At 47.5% G+C, this 20,113-nt stretch overlaps 2 protein-coding genes across 3 annotated transcripts in view; one reads left to right on the plus strand and one right to left on the minus strand.

Moving 5' to 3' along the window:
* Positions 1–10,399, minus strand: part of LOC132467531 (sperm-associated antigen 1-like) — a 20,959-nt gene extending 10,560 nt beyond the window's left edge. The window contains exons 1-12 of the mRNA XM_060064863.1: positions 10,124–10,399; positions 9,785–9,944; positions 9,567–9,689; positions 9,417–9,487; positions 9,019–9,131; positions 8,793–8,898; positions 8,376–8,506; positions 7,718–7,824; positions 7,361–7,478; positions 5,282–5,731; positions 2,604–2,703; positions 1,555–1,707 (exon numbers count right to left, since the gene is read on the minus strand). Of these exons, the coding sequence (XP_059920846.1) occupies positions 1,555–1,707; positions 2,604–2,703; positions 5,282–5,731; positions 7,361–7,478; positions 7,718–7,824; positions 8,376–8,506; positions 8,793–8,898; positions 9,019–9,131; positions 9,417–9,487; positions 9,567–9,689; positions 9,785–9,944; positions 10,124–10,281 (1,790 nt within the window). The 5' untranslated portion in view covers positions 10,282–10,399. The remainder of the gene's footprint in view (positions 1–1,554; positions 1,708–2,603; positions 2,704–5,281; positions 5,732–7,360; positions 7,479–7,717; positions 7,825–8,375; positions 8,507–8,792; positions 8,899–9,018; positions 9,132–9,416; positions 9,488–9,566; positions 9,690–9,784; positions 9,945–10,123) is intronic.
* A 126-nt stretch (positions 10,400–10,525) lies between these two features.
* fbxo43 (F-box protein 43) lies at positions 10,526–15,850 on the plus strand. Of its 2 annotated transcripts, none has more exons than XM_060065947.1 (6): positions 10,526–10,717; positions 11,345–12,208; positions 12,358–13,152; positions 13,307–13,409; positions 13,557–13,757; positions 15,157–15,850. In XM_060065947.1, the coding sequence occupies exons 2-6, from the start codon at positions 11,409–11,411 to the stop codon at positions 15,406–15,408; spliced, it is 2,151 nt and encodes a 716-aa protein (XP_059921930.1). In that variant the 5' UTR covers positions 10,526–10,717; positions 11,345–11,408; the 3' UTR covers positions 15,409–15,850. The 2 variants fall into 2 exon arrangements, with proteins under 2 accessions (XP_059921930.1, XP_059921931.1); XM_060065948.1 differs by having other exon boundaries at positions 13,560–13,757.
* Positions 15,851–20,113: the final 4,263 nt, after the last annotated feature.

Raw genomic sequence — 20,113 nt, forward strand, 5'->3', positions numbered from 1 at the left:
ATTTGCATCACATCTAAATATATCTGTAGTCATACTATTGCCGTGTATAATACATTATATGAAATGGAATGGTGTGACACTCTATTTTGATCATATATTGACAATAATGCATTCAAACATATACATATATAAATATATATTTATTGATATATTATTGATATATTTATTACACATTTGTTTTAGTATTTAAGTGTTGATCAATGTGTGGGGTCTCTTTGTTTAAGTGCGTGTGTTTAAAAGCCTAATGTAGGACCTTTACATGTATGGAAATACGGTATGTGAAATGGAATACATTAGTGATGTGCATGTGTTTGCGTGTGTGTGTGTATGTTTGTGTGTGTGTGTGTGTGTGTGTGTGTGTGTGTGTGTGTGTGTGTGTGTGTGTGTGTGTGTGTGTGTGTGTGTGTGTGTGTGTGTGTGTGTGTGTGTGTGTGTGTGTGTGTGTGTGTGTGTGTGTGTGTGTGTGTGTGTGTGTGTGTGTGTGTGTGTATGACTCTCCCCTGGACACTGAGGGCACGAGATTTACAGGTGAGGCTCCTCATTACGTAAAACTCAGCCTGGTGGCCATAAATACCCGGTGACGAGGGTGGCTTGTCATCACGGTCTAAATCTGCTCCAACCACTAATTAGATAAAATGTGGGCGGGGTTGTGGCTCAGATACAGTTGAGTGAACTAAAGTCCCCTCATTCATTTAATAACCCTCTCTCTGAAGCCCATGGGACATCTCTCTCTCCCCTTCTATTCCTCTCTCTTTCACTCCCTTCCTCTCTCACTCTCTCCTTCTCTCTCTCTCTCGCTCTCCCTCTCTTCTTCTCCCACTCTCTCTCGCTCTCTCTCCCCCTCTCACCCACTTCTCTCTCTCTCTCTCTCTCTCTCTCTCTCTCTCTCTCTCTCTCTCTCTCTCTCTCTCTCTCTCTCTCTCTCTCTCTCTCTCTCTCTCTCTCTCTCTCTCTCTCTCTCTCTCTCTCTCTCTCTCTCTCTCTCTCTCTCTCTCTCTCTCTCTCTCTCTATGTTGATGTGGAACTTCAGTGCATATGGTAATGTGCGGTAACCTTTACTGGAATAGACCTGTAGAAGACAAGTGGCTGATATACTAGGTGGTGTGTGGACCGCCGGCTGCTTCCTCTTCAGCCACGTTAGTTGGGCTGGGTGGCGATGGATGATCTCTCTATTTTTACAACCACTCTTGACTCATACATTAGCCTGGAAATTAGCCATATTACTTTATAGAATACATGACACTCATTTATTCCTATTTTTCAGAGTAGCAAGACCAAAGTGGAAAGTGACACAATAGAGAGAGAGCGATAGATAGATAGAAAGAGGGACTGTCATACAGACAGAAACAAGATAGTCAGCCAGCCATCCAGGTACATAGACAGACACGCAGCCAGCCGGACAGACACACTGAGCCAGCTGGCCAGACAGCCAGCCAGAAAGACACACAGCCAGACAGATGCACAGACACACAAATCCAGCCAGACAGACACAAAGACTGACTGAAACACACACAGACAGCCAACCAGAAAGACAAAGAGGCAGACAACCCCTACCTGTTAACGCTGGAGTGCGCTGCCTGCACGCTGTTGTCCACCTGCAGGACGGTCTTGTAGTCGGCGTAGGCCTGCCTGTAGCGCTCCATGGAGTCGTAGGCCGTGGCCCGCCGCAGGAGGGGCTTGAGGGAGAAGGGCTGCAGCTCCAGGGCTCTGCAGGGTGGGAATAGACCGACATTCAGATGGGGGACAGGTTGGAGTCAGGCCCTCAACCCCAACCCACCCTGTCGCAAAGGTTACACTGGTGGGAGAGTGTGTGTGAGTGTGTGCCTATGTGTGTGTATGTGCTTGTGTGTGTGTGTGTGTGTGTGTGTGTGTGTGTGTGTGTGTGTGTGTGTGTGTGTGTGTGTGTGTGTGTGTGTGTGTGTGTGTGTGTGTGTGTGTGTGTGTGTGTGTGTGTGTGTGTGTGTGTGTGTGTGTGTGCCTGTGTGTCCCAATAGCTAATCCATAGGGTTATTCTGAGGATTCAGTCCACAGCGTAACTATTGGTGAGTGTCCACAGCACTACAAAGGTCAGAAGGTTCTAATGGTACTGTCAGCTCACAGCGTGGTAAAGATCCTAATGGAGATTAAACAGCATAAACAAGCATAAAGCAGTATACAAAGTCCCCATAGATAAAACAAATAGCTTGACATCATCCCACACATTTTTTAGATTCATACATCCAGTTAACATTTAGATTGTGTTCTCGCTAAAAACTAAAAAATCTTTGAACACAGGAGTTGAATTCACTGCAAGATTCTATGCGTCAAATACACATGCTTTCATTATCATAGCAATGTGAGGTTGTTCGCCTTGCTTTAGGATGAAACCTTCTTCACAATGAAAAGGTAACCAACTGAGATGATGCATGCTAAAGTGGGCCCATGTTGGGGAAGTTGCTGTTAGCTGTACATTCTCACTTGCTGCAGTCCTGTATGCATTCTTGACTGTTAGCTGTTCACTCTCACTTGCTGCAGTCCTGTCTGCATTCTTGACTGTTAGCTGTACACTCTTTTACTGGCTGTAGTCCTGTATGCATTCTTGACAGTTAGCTGTAGCGCCTTACTTGCTGCAGTCCTGTATGCATTCTTGACTGTTGCCATCCTTCAGGTAGCAGGCTGCCCGGTTGGAGTACAATATACAAAGATCCTCTGGACTGTCGATTCCTGTCAACAGCCACAACAACAACAAGAACAAAACAGAAGCGTTACCACCCACATGGAACGTGCTGGAGTTTTACTCTAGATAGATGTGTGACGTCATCTTCAATGACCGAGGGCTGCTGTCTGACAAGCCCAGCATGTTTAAACAAGTTGCTTCGTTGTGATTCACTTGCTAAGTATTGTGTGTGGGTGTATGTGTGTCGGTGTGTCTGTGTGTGTTTGTGCGAGAGTGTGTGTGTGTGTGTTTATCCCCCACATTTGTCCTTTGGTCTAGTTTAATGCATTTGAGATTTGTTCAAATGAGCAGCCTTCTCCTTGGACCTTGGAGTCCTTTAAAGCTTCCTTGCTATTGAATTGCACATGCGTTATCATCACATTCCCCATTACGTCCCCAGAAAAGGCCATATCTGGCGTCTAACTTCCTTCTGCAGCAGATGTAGAGATAGCTCATACCTGGTGACTTGAGTAAAACAGGATTAGAGGATTAGACCTGAGATTGAAGTACTTGAGTATTAAATCTTTCTTTGATATTAACCGTAACCCATCTGCCAATATACCTTTACTGATATGCTGTCAACGGAGAGGAGAAGAACTATGTGTTCAGATAAACTGTGTTGTTACGTAACATAACGTTACATAATTTCAGAGGGACGTCTGCTCAGAGAAAGTCTGGTTTAAAGGTGCGAAATGACGATTCTTCATCGGCCAAGAGGTGATCATTACAAGTACAACAACTTCTGAAGTCATTCATTCAATTTGAGTTTCTCCTCCTGACAGTCTCTGTACAACTTGTTAATACATGTTTTTTTGATACCAAACTCAGGCATTGGTCGGCAGAAGATGTTGAGACATTTACTCTCATTTGAAGTACAGCTGAAACAGGGCTTGCTACCAGCTAGACAAGTGTGGTCTTTGTTTGTGCGGTGATGGACTTCCTCTACGCAGTCACTTTAGCGGCACACTTTATCACATCAAATCAGATTATGGGTGATGCCACAGGGATCCAGTGACGGTAATGCGTCCATTTCTCTGCCCCTGCCCACACACACACACACACACACACACACACACACACACACACACACACACACACACACACACACACACACACAAGCACAAGCACAAGCACAAGCACACACAGTGAGTGTGTCAGAGTCAGCCTGTGTGAACAGTGTCTTGTCATGTGGGGTCCACGTGGGGTGGTGGCGGTGCAGACAGCCCAACAGGATTCCCAACTGCGACTAAATCAGCTTAGACCAGATCCATACGATTACACTGATCCACGGGCCGAATGTAGTCTTACTATGCAGGGCTGAATTGGGGTCGGATGCTAATGTCTACAATGGCAGGATGTGTACAAATGCAAAGCATTTTTGAAGGCCATTGGTAAAACAATGACGATTTGAATCTCCCGTTTTTAAATTCCCTATTCAAGCTTTTCTTTCCAGAGCAGCAGTGACTTATGATGATGAGGCGTAATGGATGTGACAGGGTCCACTGAGAAGCCCGCTACATAATGGACTGGAATGAAGTGAGAGGGGAGGGACGAGCGAGCACTCGAACTAGAGAGAGGAGTGAGGGTAGGAGATGGGATTTGTATGGGATATATCACTCTCTCTATCCCTCGCTCTCGTTCTCTCACAGCATCGTTCATTCACTCGCTCACTCTCACTCTGTCCCTCTCTGCAGGATTTACAGCTGTGGTACCTTGCAGATTCAATTTCACAGTGAGTGGTTTCCAGAGTCATGTGACCCAGGCAGACCCGGGCCGAGGGGCTTAGAGCTGGGTCGGACAGACACACAGCTCGTCTGTCTGTACACACACGCAGACGCAGACACACAGACACACGCAACCTAACTCAAACACACACACACACACATAACCTCACACACACAAACACACACACACACACACACAAACAAACACACGTCCCCACTGACTCGCGACCTAACACAAACACTTACGCAATCACACTCACACACAAACACACCTACATATAAACACAAACACACACACACAACCACACGTGCGCTACAGTACAGGGACACAGCTGTGACGCATCCCCCTGTGCATCTAGCTACATATCAGTACATTCACACCAAGATACATATCACTGATTTGCGCCTGGCTCATCCTTTTACTCATTTGCGTTAGCATCACAGCAAAATCGACACCTTATTCTGGGAAAACATGTGATCCCAGTTCTATAGTTATTTGCACTGTTATTGTGTTATGGCAATCACAAAATAACTGCAAGGTCATGACCTTTGATGAACAAATGTATTGGCTAAAAGAGGGAATATGCTCCAGGTTGTTTGTGGTCGAATAAACTAATGTAAAGCTGTGGTTATCATGAAAGACCTACACAGCACTGGCGGCATGTGACATCACACTAGTGGACTACCTATAGTAGAGGGGCACTGAGGTTGTTGTCATATTCCAGTGACGCTGAGGCTTACAGTAATGAGGAAGTGGATATTCTTAGCAACCATCTATCAGATGACATTGCTCAATACAACTCAACCGGCATCCAGACCAACACCATACCAACGCACCGACAAAACGCCGGCCGTGGCTCACCTGATTCCGTGAAGCCGGCGATGGCTTGCGAGTACTTCCCCAGTGCGTCTGAAAACTGTCCGTTCTTAAACAGCAGGTTGCCCTCGTTCTTCAGTCGGGCCAGAGGGGGGGGCAAGGCACCGCATGGGGCGTCCAGGTCCACCCCCGCGGGCCTCCCTCCCTTGGCGGCGCCGGGCTCCGAGGCGGTGGAGCCTCTCTTCCCCGTGCCGTTGGCAGCCTTGCCGGGCCCCGGCGATTCGTGCGCGGCTGCTTTGTGTTTGTCCCAGCTGCCGCCGCGGCCTCTGCGGTGGTGTCCGTGGGAGCCGTTGCTGGCATCGCTGTGCGGCGAGGCCCCGTCCCCCCGGCCGCCACCGTACGGCTTCTTCTGAGCGTTGCCCATGTCTCCCCTCTCGACGGGAGAAACAACGCTGTCCACCCCTCCCACAGGCTGCCTGGGATCAACCGGACGAGCTGGAAAGCAGAGCGGGGAGGGAGAGAGGGAGGGACGGCAGCGGGGAGGGGGAGGCAGGGCGAGAGACACAGAGAGAGAGAGAGAGAGAGAGAGAAAGAGAGAGAGAGACAGACAGGGAGAGAGAGAGAGAGAGAGGGGGGAGGGTTAGTGAAGGGTAGACACACCCACAGGATGCAGTCTGTGCTTACATCACAGTGGGGGGAGGGTTGGACCACACACATACACACACACACACACACACACACACACACACACACACACACACACACAGGCTCGCACGCACACAAACACACACACCCACACCAGAGAGCGGCTTGGAAGGAGGAGTTCCAGGAAGCACAGCCATGTGAAAGAACTGAGTGGGGGATGGTTGAGGAACACACTACTCACTCACACACACAGAAACTCAGGGACGTAACACGAAACGTCATGTGACTTCCATTTCACAAGAGGGGTTTCCTCTCTTGGCAATATGGGAAATACTGGGGGGACTCGCCGGTATAAAAATGTATTCTTCGCTAACTGAATTTAATGTCAGAGTAACACACACATACGTCACACATACGTTTCCTCTGCTGGAGAACAAGCCACCATCTTAGATTTTTAGGAAGCTACATGCTGGTGTGTCAGTTAAATTCAATATATGATTAATAGATACAGAGTGATATCAGGGCTTGTAGGTACATGCGTTTTGGCTTGAGACTTCAGGAAGGCTTCACGCCCTATGTGTCTGTTGCGCTTTAAGGTGTCAAACACATGAATGCACTTACACACACACAAACTAGTTTTACGATTAGGAACAATTAGCCTAGCCTTTGGTTGGCGGTCTGGTAAGGGAGTGCTGAATTGCTGCAATACAACACACAATAGTACTGTTTTTGGAGGAGATAATTATTTGTTGAGTTTGTATTTTGCTTTGGTCAAATGTTTTTGGTGAAAAGAAATGTGCAGGAAATTCTTCGAAATAAGTTAGAATAAGCTACATTACTGGGATATATCTTTATATGACATTATACCACGGGATTGTTAAAAGCGATTCTGCGATCAATAATGTTTCAAAGTTCCAAAAAACTATAAAAACGTATAGATGGTTTATTACGCAGTGGAATAAATCACTCCGGGGTGTCCCGTTATTGAAAAATAATTTCCTTTGCAGGTGTTTGTCATAACGAGACTCTGTCGTGGTTTATTTCTTACTCATTGGATTTTATAAGGATGGCAGACATATGAGTAATTGTGTGGGTAATTGTGTGTGTGTGTTTATGTATCTTAAAAGAGGATGGATCAGAAAAAAAAAGGCTTGTCTCCACCTGTTGTCCAACAGTTTAGCAAGAGGCCAATTTGGTGAAGAGTTAATGGCAAGGCGGGGCTGGTGAACCTTTAAGTTATTAAGAGTTAGGAGTCGAGGTTAGAGGTAGGAGTGGTCACGTGGTTAGGAGTAGATGGCCTCAGCCGGTCTCTCTGTTACACTAAGCCATCAGTACTTCAGGTATCAACAACAAGGTTTGGCTTCAATAGGAAATCAATAACACTATGGATGCTATGTTTAGTCAGGGTGGAATAGGGGTGTCGATAAGAATTCCCTCAACATCACAGGTGTGTTGAAAGCAGACATTAAAAAGACGCACCATGCTCCTCTGCCTCCTCGTCGTCTTCCTCTATGTCTTGGATGAGGATTTTCCTGCCTTTAATTGGCAGTTCCGGCTGGCCCTCCCTTATCTTCTTGTCCACTTCAGTCAGATGTTTCTAAACAAAAGAAGGGAAGTAAAAGAAAGAAAAAATTAAGTCAACATGGCAAAGTAAGATTACAAAAGAATGTAAAAAAAAAGCAGGAAAGCAGAGCACCAAACTGATTATAACAAAGCTGCCAACGCAAACATAAAAAACACATACAGTTGGACACAATACATGGATTCTCTTACAAAGCAATTCAACCAGTCCCACCGACCATATTAGTGAGCCTCTATGGTCTTAAGTGAACTTACAGCAGCAGCGGTGTTGTGGGGCTCTACACGTAGCACAGCCCTCAGGTCTTCTGCCGCCAGGGGCAAGCTGCCCTGGTGCTGGAACACTGTAGCCCGGCGCAGCAACGCTGGGGACCAGACACACGACCCATCAAACCTTAGAAAATAGCTTCCTATGCTTCAGATTTCAACTAGCTTGAACCTCAAAATGACCAGGCAATATACTTTAATCAATGCTAATCGATAAGGATTTCAATGATGTTATCAATAAAATCACATCCTATAACTTATTCTGCAAATATAAAATGCTAGCCAACCTGTTTGTTTACATGCCAGGATGCCATGTTTCGCCACCATGTTTCTGCAGTAGCCCAGAACTGAAGAACTGCTCTAGAGAATAAGCTATCTTATCTTATCTTATCTTGGGATAACAACCTTACTTGAAAGCTATAACCTATAGTTGTTGTACAGACTTAATATATCCAGTTGGTTCTATCTGCAACCTCACCGCTAAATGCCCCTAAATCCTACACACTTCACCTCTAACATCTCTCTGCAATGCAGGAATGGAATGACAATATGACAACATCTCCATATGAGAACCGGTAACATCCCTGTGTTGCCTTGCTGTAAACACTAATATTAGGTCAGCCTTATCATGGGCATCTTTTAAAAGCACCTTTCAGGTTGAGGGGCTCCAGCTCCAGGACTCTCTGGCAGTCTTGTAGGGCCCGGTGCCAGCGCTGGAGTTTGATCTCTGCCTGGGCTCTGTTGTTGAACACAGCCACCGTCGGGACAATAGAGAGGCTCCTACATATCATGGACAATGTTTAAATATAAGTAAATGAATGCTCCGTAACAGTTCCGTGTGGTAAATGGCCCAACAAACACGGAATTTGACCATTGTACCTTAACATGTTATACTTTATACAAATGTTATACTATAAACTGCAGTGGGACTAGACCTAAACTCTGTCTTTCCTATTTTTTTAATGGAAAATAAGAAAGAGAGAGAAAGTATAAATATGAGGTACTATGCAAATCGCAATTGACCACTCCGTGGGAATGGAAGCACATCAAATAAGAAGCCTCTGACCTGGTGTAGTACGCAACAGCCTCCTCATAGCCTTTGGCCCTGAATGCCTCGTTGCCTTTGTCTTTCTCACGGCTTGCCATGAGGAGCTTCTCCTTCTCAGTCAGGGCTAGAAGGTGGTTTAATAGGGGTCACGAATTAAACACACACAGACACACATAAGTGATGCCAAAAATGTGGCTGTTGATCAAATAATTCGTAGGAAGAGACTCTGTAAGGGGAGTTTTACTTGTGACGTCCACTCTGGTTCTGATTTTGACGTGGCCAGAATTGATGACAGGAGCTGGATCCTTTTTGGACTCACTTCCGTCAATCATTTCACATTCTTTGTCAACATCATACCTTGGAGAAATGGAAGCACGTTTAGGTATACACATGTTACATTTCGTTGCTCTGTAACATGTGCAATGACAATAAAGTACTATCTATCTATCTATCTATCTATACAGAATGGACAACTGACACACTAATAATATCATCTATTTACCGGATCTATTAAGCCACAGTGATCTTACTGTGACACGTGGTGCTTCTTGGAACACAACAAGTCTCCTATTGGATTAGATACCGTACTGAAACCTCTCTTTTTTTAAACACACCCTTCCTGAAGAAACCGATATAACTCACTTATCCCAATCTTTGTAGTCGAGAGGAAGAGCTCGTTTTGGGGGCTTATTCTTTGCCTTGCTTGCTGGATTCTGAGAAGAAATCAGAGTATATTTATGAATCTGTATTTGTTACAGAAGAAACAATGTGTAGATTGTTCTAGCATCTCACCTGGCCGAGGGGAACAGAAATGTTGGTGCCTCGTACGGGTGGTACATTTTCATTTCCTATACCGTGAAATATAGACGGTTGTAGCATCGACGCCTCCAAGTCTTTAGATTCTTCCTGCCATCGCTGTGAAGAAGACACACTTAATGAAAGGCACTATTGGAGGGACATCAGGCTGAGGAAGATCATGTATGATCCGGTCTTCTTCAGTCCTTCAGTACCTGTAGATCTTCACGGATTTGGCTCCATTCCTCTGTGGGGAGGCTGGCGGCCGTGGCTACAGGTTGCTCCTTTCTCAGGGCTCGACTTGTGGGGTCCAGGCTCTTCACGCGATCCTCACAGAACTGGTTCAGATGGGGGTACATTCCCTCTTCTCCAGACCTTGAAGGAATATGGCACAAAATGATTCCTGCTTATTACTTTCAAAGCTTGCCATCATTCCATTTTCCATGCATATATATTTTTATTTTTGCACATATATTATATTTGTATTCGTTTTTAGACGCAGAGAGACTAACCTTAGTGCTTGTGACACATAATCATCAAAAGTGGGTGCTTACCTTAGCACTCTCAAGATCTTCTCCAAATGCTTGACGTCCTTGCATTTTTCAATGTACCCATAATCTAAATGTTCCACAGGAACTTTTCCATCATGGTCAAGAGTGGCTGAGAATGTGTTGTCTCGGTTCAAAAGGGAAGAAACTTCGCTCACACTCATAGTGAACGGAAATTAAAGCACAGGTCCGTGTTTGTATGAATGTTATTCACTGCCGTTTGCTGGAATGGATAAATTAAATAGATAATAATCGTACTAATCCATCAAAACAACTAACAGTTAAAAAAAAACACGGAACTGCTTTCTTAAAATTGTAAGTTTCCTTTTTAAAAACCTGTATATAACTGAACGGCAAAGTGAATGCTGTTTCTATGGCAACCTGACGTCGTCAACGTAAAGTTGCCTGGAAGTACGTCATCACGTCAGGAGAAAGGCTCCAAATTTGAAAACGTGGCTAGGGTTGTGTCCTGCTTGGAGCTGCGGACCAAATGTAGCTAATGGAGCCCAAACCAACAGAAGCAGCAGCTCCGGAAGAGACTATCTTTTAAACTCCTGGCCCCATGGAATGAGCCTTTGTTGCAGCTGTTTTTATTTGAAGGTAGGTTTATTTTGTTCATATGATTAACGGTGCGTTTCTTTCCCTCCCAGAAGCATCCATGTCGAATCGCAAGTGCTTCACTAGCTGGCTAGCGGGTGGATGCTAGTTATTTTATTTAAATTCCCTCTGAATTCACCACAAATAATAACGACTCGTACAGTAATACTTTGTTCCTGTTTCATTTGTTTTCATGGGTTGTTTTATGCGGGATGGGGATGTAGTACACAATGAAGAGCAACAGGGGAGGAGCCACACAAGCGGGTTGAGATCGACTATTTCTTTTGGCGGCTGCGACTGACTTTTGAGCGGGGTCTGACTCGTAATAGCGAGACCTTGCAGTGAAATCCAAACCACTGGTAGTTTAAAAGGACACCTCCAGTGTCATAGCAACAGTGATAGAACGGCAGAGGTTGTGGATGACCTGTAACAGTTTACAGTTGGCTAAACAAAGGGGAATAACCACTTCACATGATCCATTTTTGTAATTATAAAGCTGTTCAAACTAGACCTCGAGTGTCACCAGAGCCACACTTGGGTTAGCTGGTTAAATTGTTTACTTCCATTAAATGTTTATCATGGGTCACCTTCACCATAGACTAAACAAAGGTGTGTACTTTCTTTCCCCAGGGATTTTGACATCCTGTTCCAACCCTTTGCTTTGAAGAGTGCTTGAGGCTAGCCCATTACAAGAATGGATTGCACCCCAGATTCTGGGGTTCAGGGTTTCAAGAAGCACCCGTACCACAGCAGCTCTTTTGACAGTGGTTACTCGGATGTGCAAAGCTTCCCTGGGAAAACCAATGGAGCTAAGTGTGCACCATGTCGATATTTGTCCCCCGAAGATTACAACGAAACGCCAAAAGAGAATCTTACAGTAACTCCTAAGAAGGAAAGAACCACCGAAACAACCAGACTTTCGGGGAATGATTCGAAAAGGGCACAACCACCTTTGGAAGTGGGTTGGTGTGAAACACCCAAAACATCCAAGAAAGATGGCCTTTTGCGGCGAAGACTTATCATGGGTAATGCTAAATCCACCACAGATGCCAAAACTGAAGTACAAACAACACCCTGCACTAAAGTCATAGAGGTGTCACTCAGGTTGGGGGCCAAGCACCATTTCAGTGGGTCTGGAATATTTTCTTCCAGTACGTCTAAATCTGAGCTGGATTGCCGATCACCACTGTCGACCAGGAAACGGCGTCTCTTCTATGCTCAAGTAAAGACGTCCACTCATGAATATGGGAGAAACACCAGTGACGACCTTGAGAGGAACGTCTCTCTATCCTCCAACACGGACCTCGAGGAACGCATCGGCTCCTTTGGACATTGTGCCACAGACCAGTTGGGGACCCCTCACTTTGGGAAGTTCCTGCCTGCACTTGAAAGTGAAAGCTGTCAAACACCAGTCAACATGATGGCAGCCAGTCCTGGTCAGAGTCCCTGTGCTCAGAACACACCCTCAGCTGCACTTACCCCCACCTATGTCAGGTATTTGCCTTTTTTTTTCTTTTTTTTATGAAAATCAATACTTTCTTGAAGCAGGTAATAAATTCGCAACATAAAATGCCATATATCTACATGACGGGTTCAGTTTCACATTGTCTGTTAACCCTAACCCCGGATCTTTATGCAAGCAGATCTTTGTCCGAGGACAGCGGCTTTGGTTCCACGGTCCTCGATAAATCCCAAGACTCGTCGAGGGAGCACGAAGGCTCCTTCCAGGAGCTGCTGCTCTCCTCCTCGGGCCCCCGGGCCGGTGCGGAGGCGCTGCACCTATCTGATGGGAGGCGGCGGTCCCGCCTCCAGCGGCAGCAGAGGCTCTCCACACTGCGGGAGGGGGGCTCTCAGTCCGAGGAGGATGGCCGCCACGTTGGTCAACCACACCCTGGTGGCAAGCGCCTCTCCGTGTGCTACAGCCCCCTTAAGGTGGATGAGGTGTTTCTGGTCACCAACACCACGCCGTCAGGCTCCTCCGGCCTAGAGCTAGGCAACCGGAAGACGCCCCTCGGCATGGTCGCCGCAATAGTAGACACTGCCACACCTCTCCGCACGCCCACGGGCAAGAGAGACACAGCACCCTGTTATAGTGCAGCCGCCGCCGCCGCCGGTCGCAAAGCCACCCCACTCCGTAACATTCCAGCGGGCCTGGAGTACCTCGCTCTGACCCCCGCCCTGCAGCTGGTTCGTGCCATGTGTCTCCGGAAGGACTCCATGATGCATGACCAGATCCCCAGCTTAGAGTTGGAGCTGCGGTCTGCGGTGGCGCTGCTGGAGAGCCCGGTGCCCATCAGAACCAGCATGCCCCTGGCGGGCCTCATCGGCAGGAAGATGGGCGTGGGGAGGCTGGACGTCCTCACGGAGCTAAAGAATAGGAACCTCTGGCACATCCTGGGTGTCATCCTCAACCACCTGGGCCCCGAGGACGTCCACAGGTCAGTCAGGCATTCATGGTGGTTAAACAGAGCTACGATCAGTCGGCGTCAGACACTCGCATACTTCCAAACCAGCTTTTACCGACCCCATGGAACACAGAAAAATACTCACCCAATAATCTAACCCCAACTCCAATATTACAATCTTTTTCAGATTTGGTCAGGTGTGCCCCAGCTGGGATAACATCATTGGCCAGGATAGTCGGGCCAGCTCCAGGAGAAAGCGTCACCTCAGGGACCAGGAAGCTGCTCTAGAGGTAAAGAAGATCTCAATAGGCTATTTACTAAGCTAGTCTTTATTCATTCAAGCATTGAATGTTGAAGACTAGGCTGCGGTGGCTTTTTTGTGTTTACTGTATCCAAGATGGACACTGTACAGAAGTTTATTTTTTTTTGTTTCCCAGCAGGGTGGGACTGTCCACGTCACAGACGCTGAGACTAGACTGGCCCTAACCAAGAGGGCCGTGCTGGGCTCCATCCAGTCCCAGTCCAGGAGTTTGTCCTACTGCACCCCACAGTCCGCTAAAAGCACTTTAACCCCCTCCGAGCTCAACACCTCACACTCTGGCGGCAGCAGTAGCAGCAAACGAGAGAAGTTTATCCAAGTAAGTGTGGAAGCCAATCCATCACACGGATGTGAAGCTTCAGGAATCTTTTTTTTTTTTTATAAATCTCTTTATTGGAGGATCAAGCATATTACATTTTACAGGAAGTAAGACGGTTCTCCATTTTCATTTTCTCTTAACCAAATAAAAACCATTACAAACAAAAAGAAAAGCAGCAAAAAGAACAAGTAATATCCCCCCTCCCAACAAAAGTATCCCACCCTTCCCACCCCCCCATAAAGCTTCAGGAATTCTAAAGAAAGCAAGATATTCAAACCAAACGACCCAAAAAACAGCCCCTCCCTCTCTGTTCCTTCCCTGTCTACATTTCTCCTCCATTTTGTAGTGTTCATTCACACACCTTTGACTAACAGGCAAGATGGATGTCCTGGTCAGATATGAGCCGGGAACAAGCTAAAAACTTGTCTCAATCAGAGGCACTGTATGATAAACAGATATCCTCGGAGAAATTCACACACTTATAGCAGACTGATGGCGTGGCCATTTCTAATAAATTACGCTAAGTATTTGAATGAATAGAGCATGACCATGGAAGACATAGTGGGAGCATTAACTATTTAGGTAAGAGGTTAAGCTATTTGCAATATCCTATGGAATGAACTGGAAATGTCTGCGAAGATGCAAGACGGCCAAAGGAATCTACACAATAAAGATGTCGGGAGGTTGGCATGGGCTCAGTTGTGGCTAAATCAATGGCAAAGCAAATGCTTACTGGCCTATCTTTTCAATTGGACGGGAAAGGAGCTATCTCTTATGATTCCTCACAACAATTAATACAAAGGCCTTTTCAATTCACTTGTATCAAAGTAAACGTTCTATTCAGGGTGTCCGCGCATCCTTAAAAAGTCTTAAGTCTTACATTCATGTTTCTAAATTTAAGGCCTTAAAAAGTCTTACATTTGTTACAAATGTCATATGATGGTCCTAAATACTGTAACTCAAGGTCTTAAATTTCTCAGGGCAGGACTATTTTATTTTTTTATTTTTCGCGTGGGACTTTTCAGGAAGGACATGTAGTGAGGCTTCTTTCGTGCTAGCTGCATATATATATATATATATATATATATATAAACGATTATCTGCGTGCTTGCTAGCTAGTCTGTGACAATGGGTAGGTGCAAATTCAAGGACAGTTGGCTGGAAGAGGTCCGTCTCCGAAGTTGGCTCGCGTCTGTTGCCAACCCCCACCATTGCGTGTTTTAGGTCTTAAATTTCATTCAAGGTCGTATTAAAAAGTCTTAAATTTGACTTGCTGAAACCTTTTATATTATTATTAGGATCCATTTTTCACATTTTTCTTATGGTTTTAACTCAAACCTACAGAAACCAAAAGATAAAAGCGAGTCAGGTAAACCAACCCCTCCTCCTGTCCCACCAGGTGGCCAAAACTCTGTTCAGTGACGAGTGCCTCAAGCCGTGCCCTCGCTGCCAGCACCCAGCCAAGTGTCACCCGGTCAAGAAGGAGGGAGTCTGCAGCCGGGCCGACTGCAGCTTCCAGTTCTGCACGGGCTGCCTATGTGAATTCCACGGCGGCCGCGAGTGTCTCAGCCGCTCGGCTGGGCGCCACATCAGGCGAGACACTGTCGTACCTGGCAGCGCACAGAGAAAGCGTAACCTCAGGAGGCTGTAGATAGACTTGTAAATGGATGGATGAACGATGGAGAATGTCTGTCTTGCTAAATCAGTCATTGCACACTGTACTACTTTTCACGGCCACCTCAAAGCAAACTTTTACTCATCCTTGAATGTGTTTGTGGATATTTATGTATTGATTTCCATTTCCTCTTTTCTTCCAAATCAATTTTACTTGTTTTTAAATGTGTTTGGAAAATAGCTTTGGAAGCAGATGCAATCAAAGACGGTCACGTTTGATCGTTAGAAGCGTAACTTTTCTTCTTCCTTTTTTGTACTTTATTTTTTAGTTTTTTAAGCTTTGTAAATGTCAGCTATACTTGTAAAGGTATATATATTTGGAATAGCACTATATATGTTTATACTCTATACATACATAGTATATAACATGATTTGTATAAATTGATTTCAGAATTTTAAATAAAGCCCTTTTTTACATACATGTTACATGTGGATTCAATGCATATGGTGTGTAGTTTTCTTGAGGGCCAACCAATCAATAGGGGGGCCAGTGGGAATGGGATGTGACGTATGTAGTGTGTGTGTGTGTGTGTGTGTGTGTGTATGTATATATATATATTGACCCCCTGCATTCAATATAAAGACATTTAATAAATAACAAACTTGGGAAAAAATATATTTACTGGGTCGTTTTGGTCTGTACTGTACCACTAAATTCGGATGGCAAATTCAAGCCAATCCACAATAAATTACCTTGCGTTACCTAGAGCTCAGAATCGACTGCTAGAGGAGTCATTTTCCGGCCTTTGCTGCCATCTAGAGGAAGGCCGAGCTCTCTGAGTGGCCAACGACGTGCGTCGCGTCGTAGGTCGCATTGGTCGCGTCGTAGGTCGCATTGGTCGCGACGTAGGTCGCTCGTCTGGCTGCTTTCAGTCTCTGTGGTCGCTGGCTGGCTTGGTCGCTCAAAATCTATGGGCGGTCGTTTATCAGTTAATTTGCATGTTAAGGTAACTTAACAGGTTTTTTGAGACAGTTGAAGTACCAGAAGCGAAAGCTTCCTACAGGTCTTTATTGCAAATATTATTTTTATATTTTTATATTGAACTAGGCCAACAGTTTAAAATGATGAAATCGTTTGTCTATCAGTGTCAATAAAATATATTAGTTGTAATTTGGGGCGGATTCAAATAATGTATTTTATATAGATATTATATAACGTATTTGTTTTAGTTAAATGACAGTAAGCCTAATAAGGTATATTATACACGAAGTTCTTCGTTATAGAGTGATATATTAGTTGTAATTTGGGGCGTATTCAAATAATGTATTTTATACATTATATATAGCCTATTTGTTTTGTTAAATGTCATTAAGCCTAATAAGGTATGTTATGCACAAAGTTCTTCGTTATAGAGTGATATAGGTTAATATAAGTGCAAAATGTAGAAGAATTTGTTACAGTGATTCAAGCGGTAGTGACGCCTGGTTAATAGTAATCAAGAAGGCGGTTGTTCGATTCTCTCCGGGGTCAGATACATTTCTGCTCTTTTAGTCAAACTTACTGACGCAATCGGCCTCTTTCATTTGAACATTTTTGTATGATTTAGTACTGTAACGACCTCGCCGGTGACATAATCATGTCCAGTCATTAGTAATTGATCGTAGTTTTTAATCAACCAAAACCAGGTCACTGAAAAACTCGTAACAATGTAAACAACCGCAGAAAACCGACACACCAACAAACCCCCGGTTACCCCGGCAACACGGTCTCACTCGCGTGCAGGCCCCCACCCTGATTGACAATAAGAACATTACAATACATGCACATAGAACAACTGGCATAACGGACAATGAAATACAATGCAACACATAACACACAAACTATTTAATTGTCCCAGGGTCGCTACATTGCCTCCCCCCTTCAAAGTTCCTCGTCCTCGAGGGAACAAACAAAGTCCCGGAAGCGACCCGGCGCTCTCCTCTCCCTACGAGGCCGCGTTGGGGCCACGGGGGGCTGGGGAGAAGCGCCTGGGGGCAAGAGGGGCCCACGAGTGTCAGGCCCGGGGGCGGGCAGGGGGAAAGGGAGGGGCGGGGCTGGGGGCCAAGTTGCTGACTGTGGTGATCGACAGGGAGGGGAGACAAGAATAGGGTTAGGTGAGGACCCAGGGCCAGAACACTGAGGTGTGCGTGTCCGGGGCCCATTCGCACCGGTGCGGGGAGCTGCAGGGCTCGCTGGAGCAGGTTGAGGGGTGGCGGTGCCTCGATAAGGGGCCAACCGGTCTCTGTGGAGAGCCACCCTCCTTCCCCGAGGTGGTAGCTGGACCCTGTACACCACCTCCCCCATCCTCTCAAGGACCCTGCATGGCCCGATCCACTCGCTATCGAGCTTTGGGCATCTTCCCTTCTTTCTTTGCGGGCTGTAGGTCCAGACCAGCTCCCCAGCCTCAAAGTGCCTGCCACGAGAACGCACATCATAGTTCCTTTTCTGCCTCACCCCTGCGCTCAGCAGCTGTCCCCTGGCGAAGGAGTGAGCCGTCTCAAGGCGGTCCTGGAGTCTCCTGGCATACTCTGGGCCGGGAGGAACAGGGGGAGAATCGGGCGGCCGGCCAAACGCCAGGTCAGCTGGGGTGCGAAGCTCCCTGCCCAACATCAGCAGAGCAGGTGTGCAGGACGTCGACTCCTGGACAGCTGACCTGTATGCCATGAGCACCAGAGGCAGATGATTGTCCCAATCCCGCTGATGCTCAGCCGAGACAATGGCCAGCTGCTGCTCCATACAGCGATGAAATCGCTCCACCAAGCCGTCACTCTGTGGGTGCAGGGGGGTAGTACGGGTCTTCTGCATGTCCAGCCTGCTACATAAAGCCGCAAAGACACGGGATTCAAAATTTCTCCCCTGGTCACTGTGGATGGACTCCGCTGCCCCAAAACGGCTAATCATCCCCCCGACCAAAGCGTCCGCTATGGTCTCCGCCCCCTGGTCAGGCAGAGCGTACGCCTCCGGCCACTTGGTAAAATAGTCCATGGCCGTGAGGACATACTTGTTCCCCCTCTCTGTGCAGGGTAGCGGGCCCACCACATCCACCCCAACCCTCTCCATAGGGAACCCCACAGGGAACTGCTGTAGCTGGGCATGGGACCTTTCCGTGGGGCCTTTGCGGGCTGTGCAGCCATCACAGCGGCGACAGAAGTCCTCGACGTCCCTCTTGTGCTGCCCCCAGTAGAAGCCAAGGCGGAGGCGACGCAGGGTCTTTGTCACCCCAAAGTGACCTGAGCCCACGGCACCATGGACCGCTTGAAGCACTTCCCCACGCAGAGAGTGAGGCACCACCACCTGCCACCTCACCTCTCCGGTGGCGGGTTCCTTCCAGGCCCGCTGAAGCACGCCATCCCACAGTCGCAGGGCCTCGAACTTAGCCCACAGTCCCTTGGTGACCAGGGAGAGAACGGACACTTCTTCCCATGGGGGCCGCCGCTGTTGGTCCAACCACTGGAGCACTGGTCGAAGGTCTGCGTCCTCCTCCTGCTGCCGTCTCCATCCTGCGGTGTCGACCTCCCGGAGCTCACAGCAGACTGGGGACGCCACCTCCACCGCAGAACATCCCTCCTCCTGGCTGCACAGCTCCTTCTCACGGCTCTCCCTCCTTTCACAGTTGCGGCAGCCATCCTGACTGCAGGGGCGTCGGGAGAGGGCGTCTGCATTAGCATGGCGTACCCCTGCCCTGTGCACCACACTGAAGCTGTAGGACTGCAGCTCCTCGATCCACCGTGCGACCTGCCCTTCTGGCTCCTTGAAAGACATGAGCCACTGGAGCGCGGAGTGGTCGGTCCTTACAGTGAAGTGACGGCCACAGAGGTAATATTTGAAGTGGCGTACAGCTCTAACGATGGCCAGCAGCTCGCGGCGAGTGACGCAGTAGCGGCGTTCAGCTTTGTTAAATGTCCTGCTGTAATACGCCACCACCCGCTCCCCTTCCGGCCCCTCCTGTGCCAGCACGGCGCCATTGCCAACGTTACTAGCGTCCGTGTCCAGGATGAAGGGCAGGGCAGGGTCAGGAGGGGAGAGCACCGGGGCTTTGGTGAGAGCTCCCTTGAGTGTCTCGAAAGCAGACTGGCAATCCTCTGCCCACACAAACTCCCTGTCCTTCTGTAGCAGGCGGAACAGGGGAGCGGCCACACAGGAGAAGCCCCTCACAAAGCGTCTGTAGTAAGACGCCAGTCCGAGGAAGCTTTTCAGCTGTCTGGTGTCAGTGGGGGTGGGCCAGTCCTGGACAGCTTGCACTTTGTCCTCCATGGTGCTAATACCTTCTTCCCCCACCCTGTGCCCAAGGAAAGTTACCTCTTTCCTCAGGAAATGGCACTTATCAGGATGGAGCTTCAAGCCCGCCGCAGCTACTCTCTCCAGAACCTGACGCAGCGAGGCAAGTGCTGTCTCGAAGGAGCCCCCGTGTGCCAGTATATCATCCAGGTAGACGATACACTGCTGCCGGGGGATGCCGGCGAGCACTCTGTCCATCAGCCTCTCGAAGGTCGCAGGTGCATTGCAGAGGCCGAAAGGGAGGACCCGAAACTGCCACAGTCCTCTGCTAGTGCAGAATGCAGTCTTGGGTCTGGCGTCAGGGGCGAGAGGGCACTGGAAGTAGCCAGAGCGGAGATCGAGTGAGGAGAACCAGGACGACCCAGCTACGACATCTAAGGCCTCATCAATGCGTGGGATGGGGTAGGAGTCCTTCTTCGTCACT

Source organism: Gadus macrocephalus, chromosome 11 (genome assembly GCF_031168955.1).
Source record: "Gadus macrocephalus chromosome 11, ASM3116895v1".
NCBI classification, from domain to species: domain Eukaryota; kingdom Metazoa; phylum Chordata; class Actinopteri; order Gadiformes; family Gadidae; genus Gadus; species Gadus macrocephalus.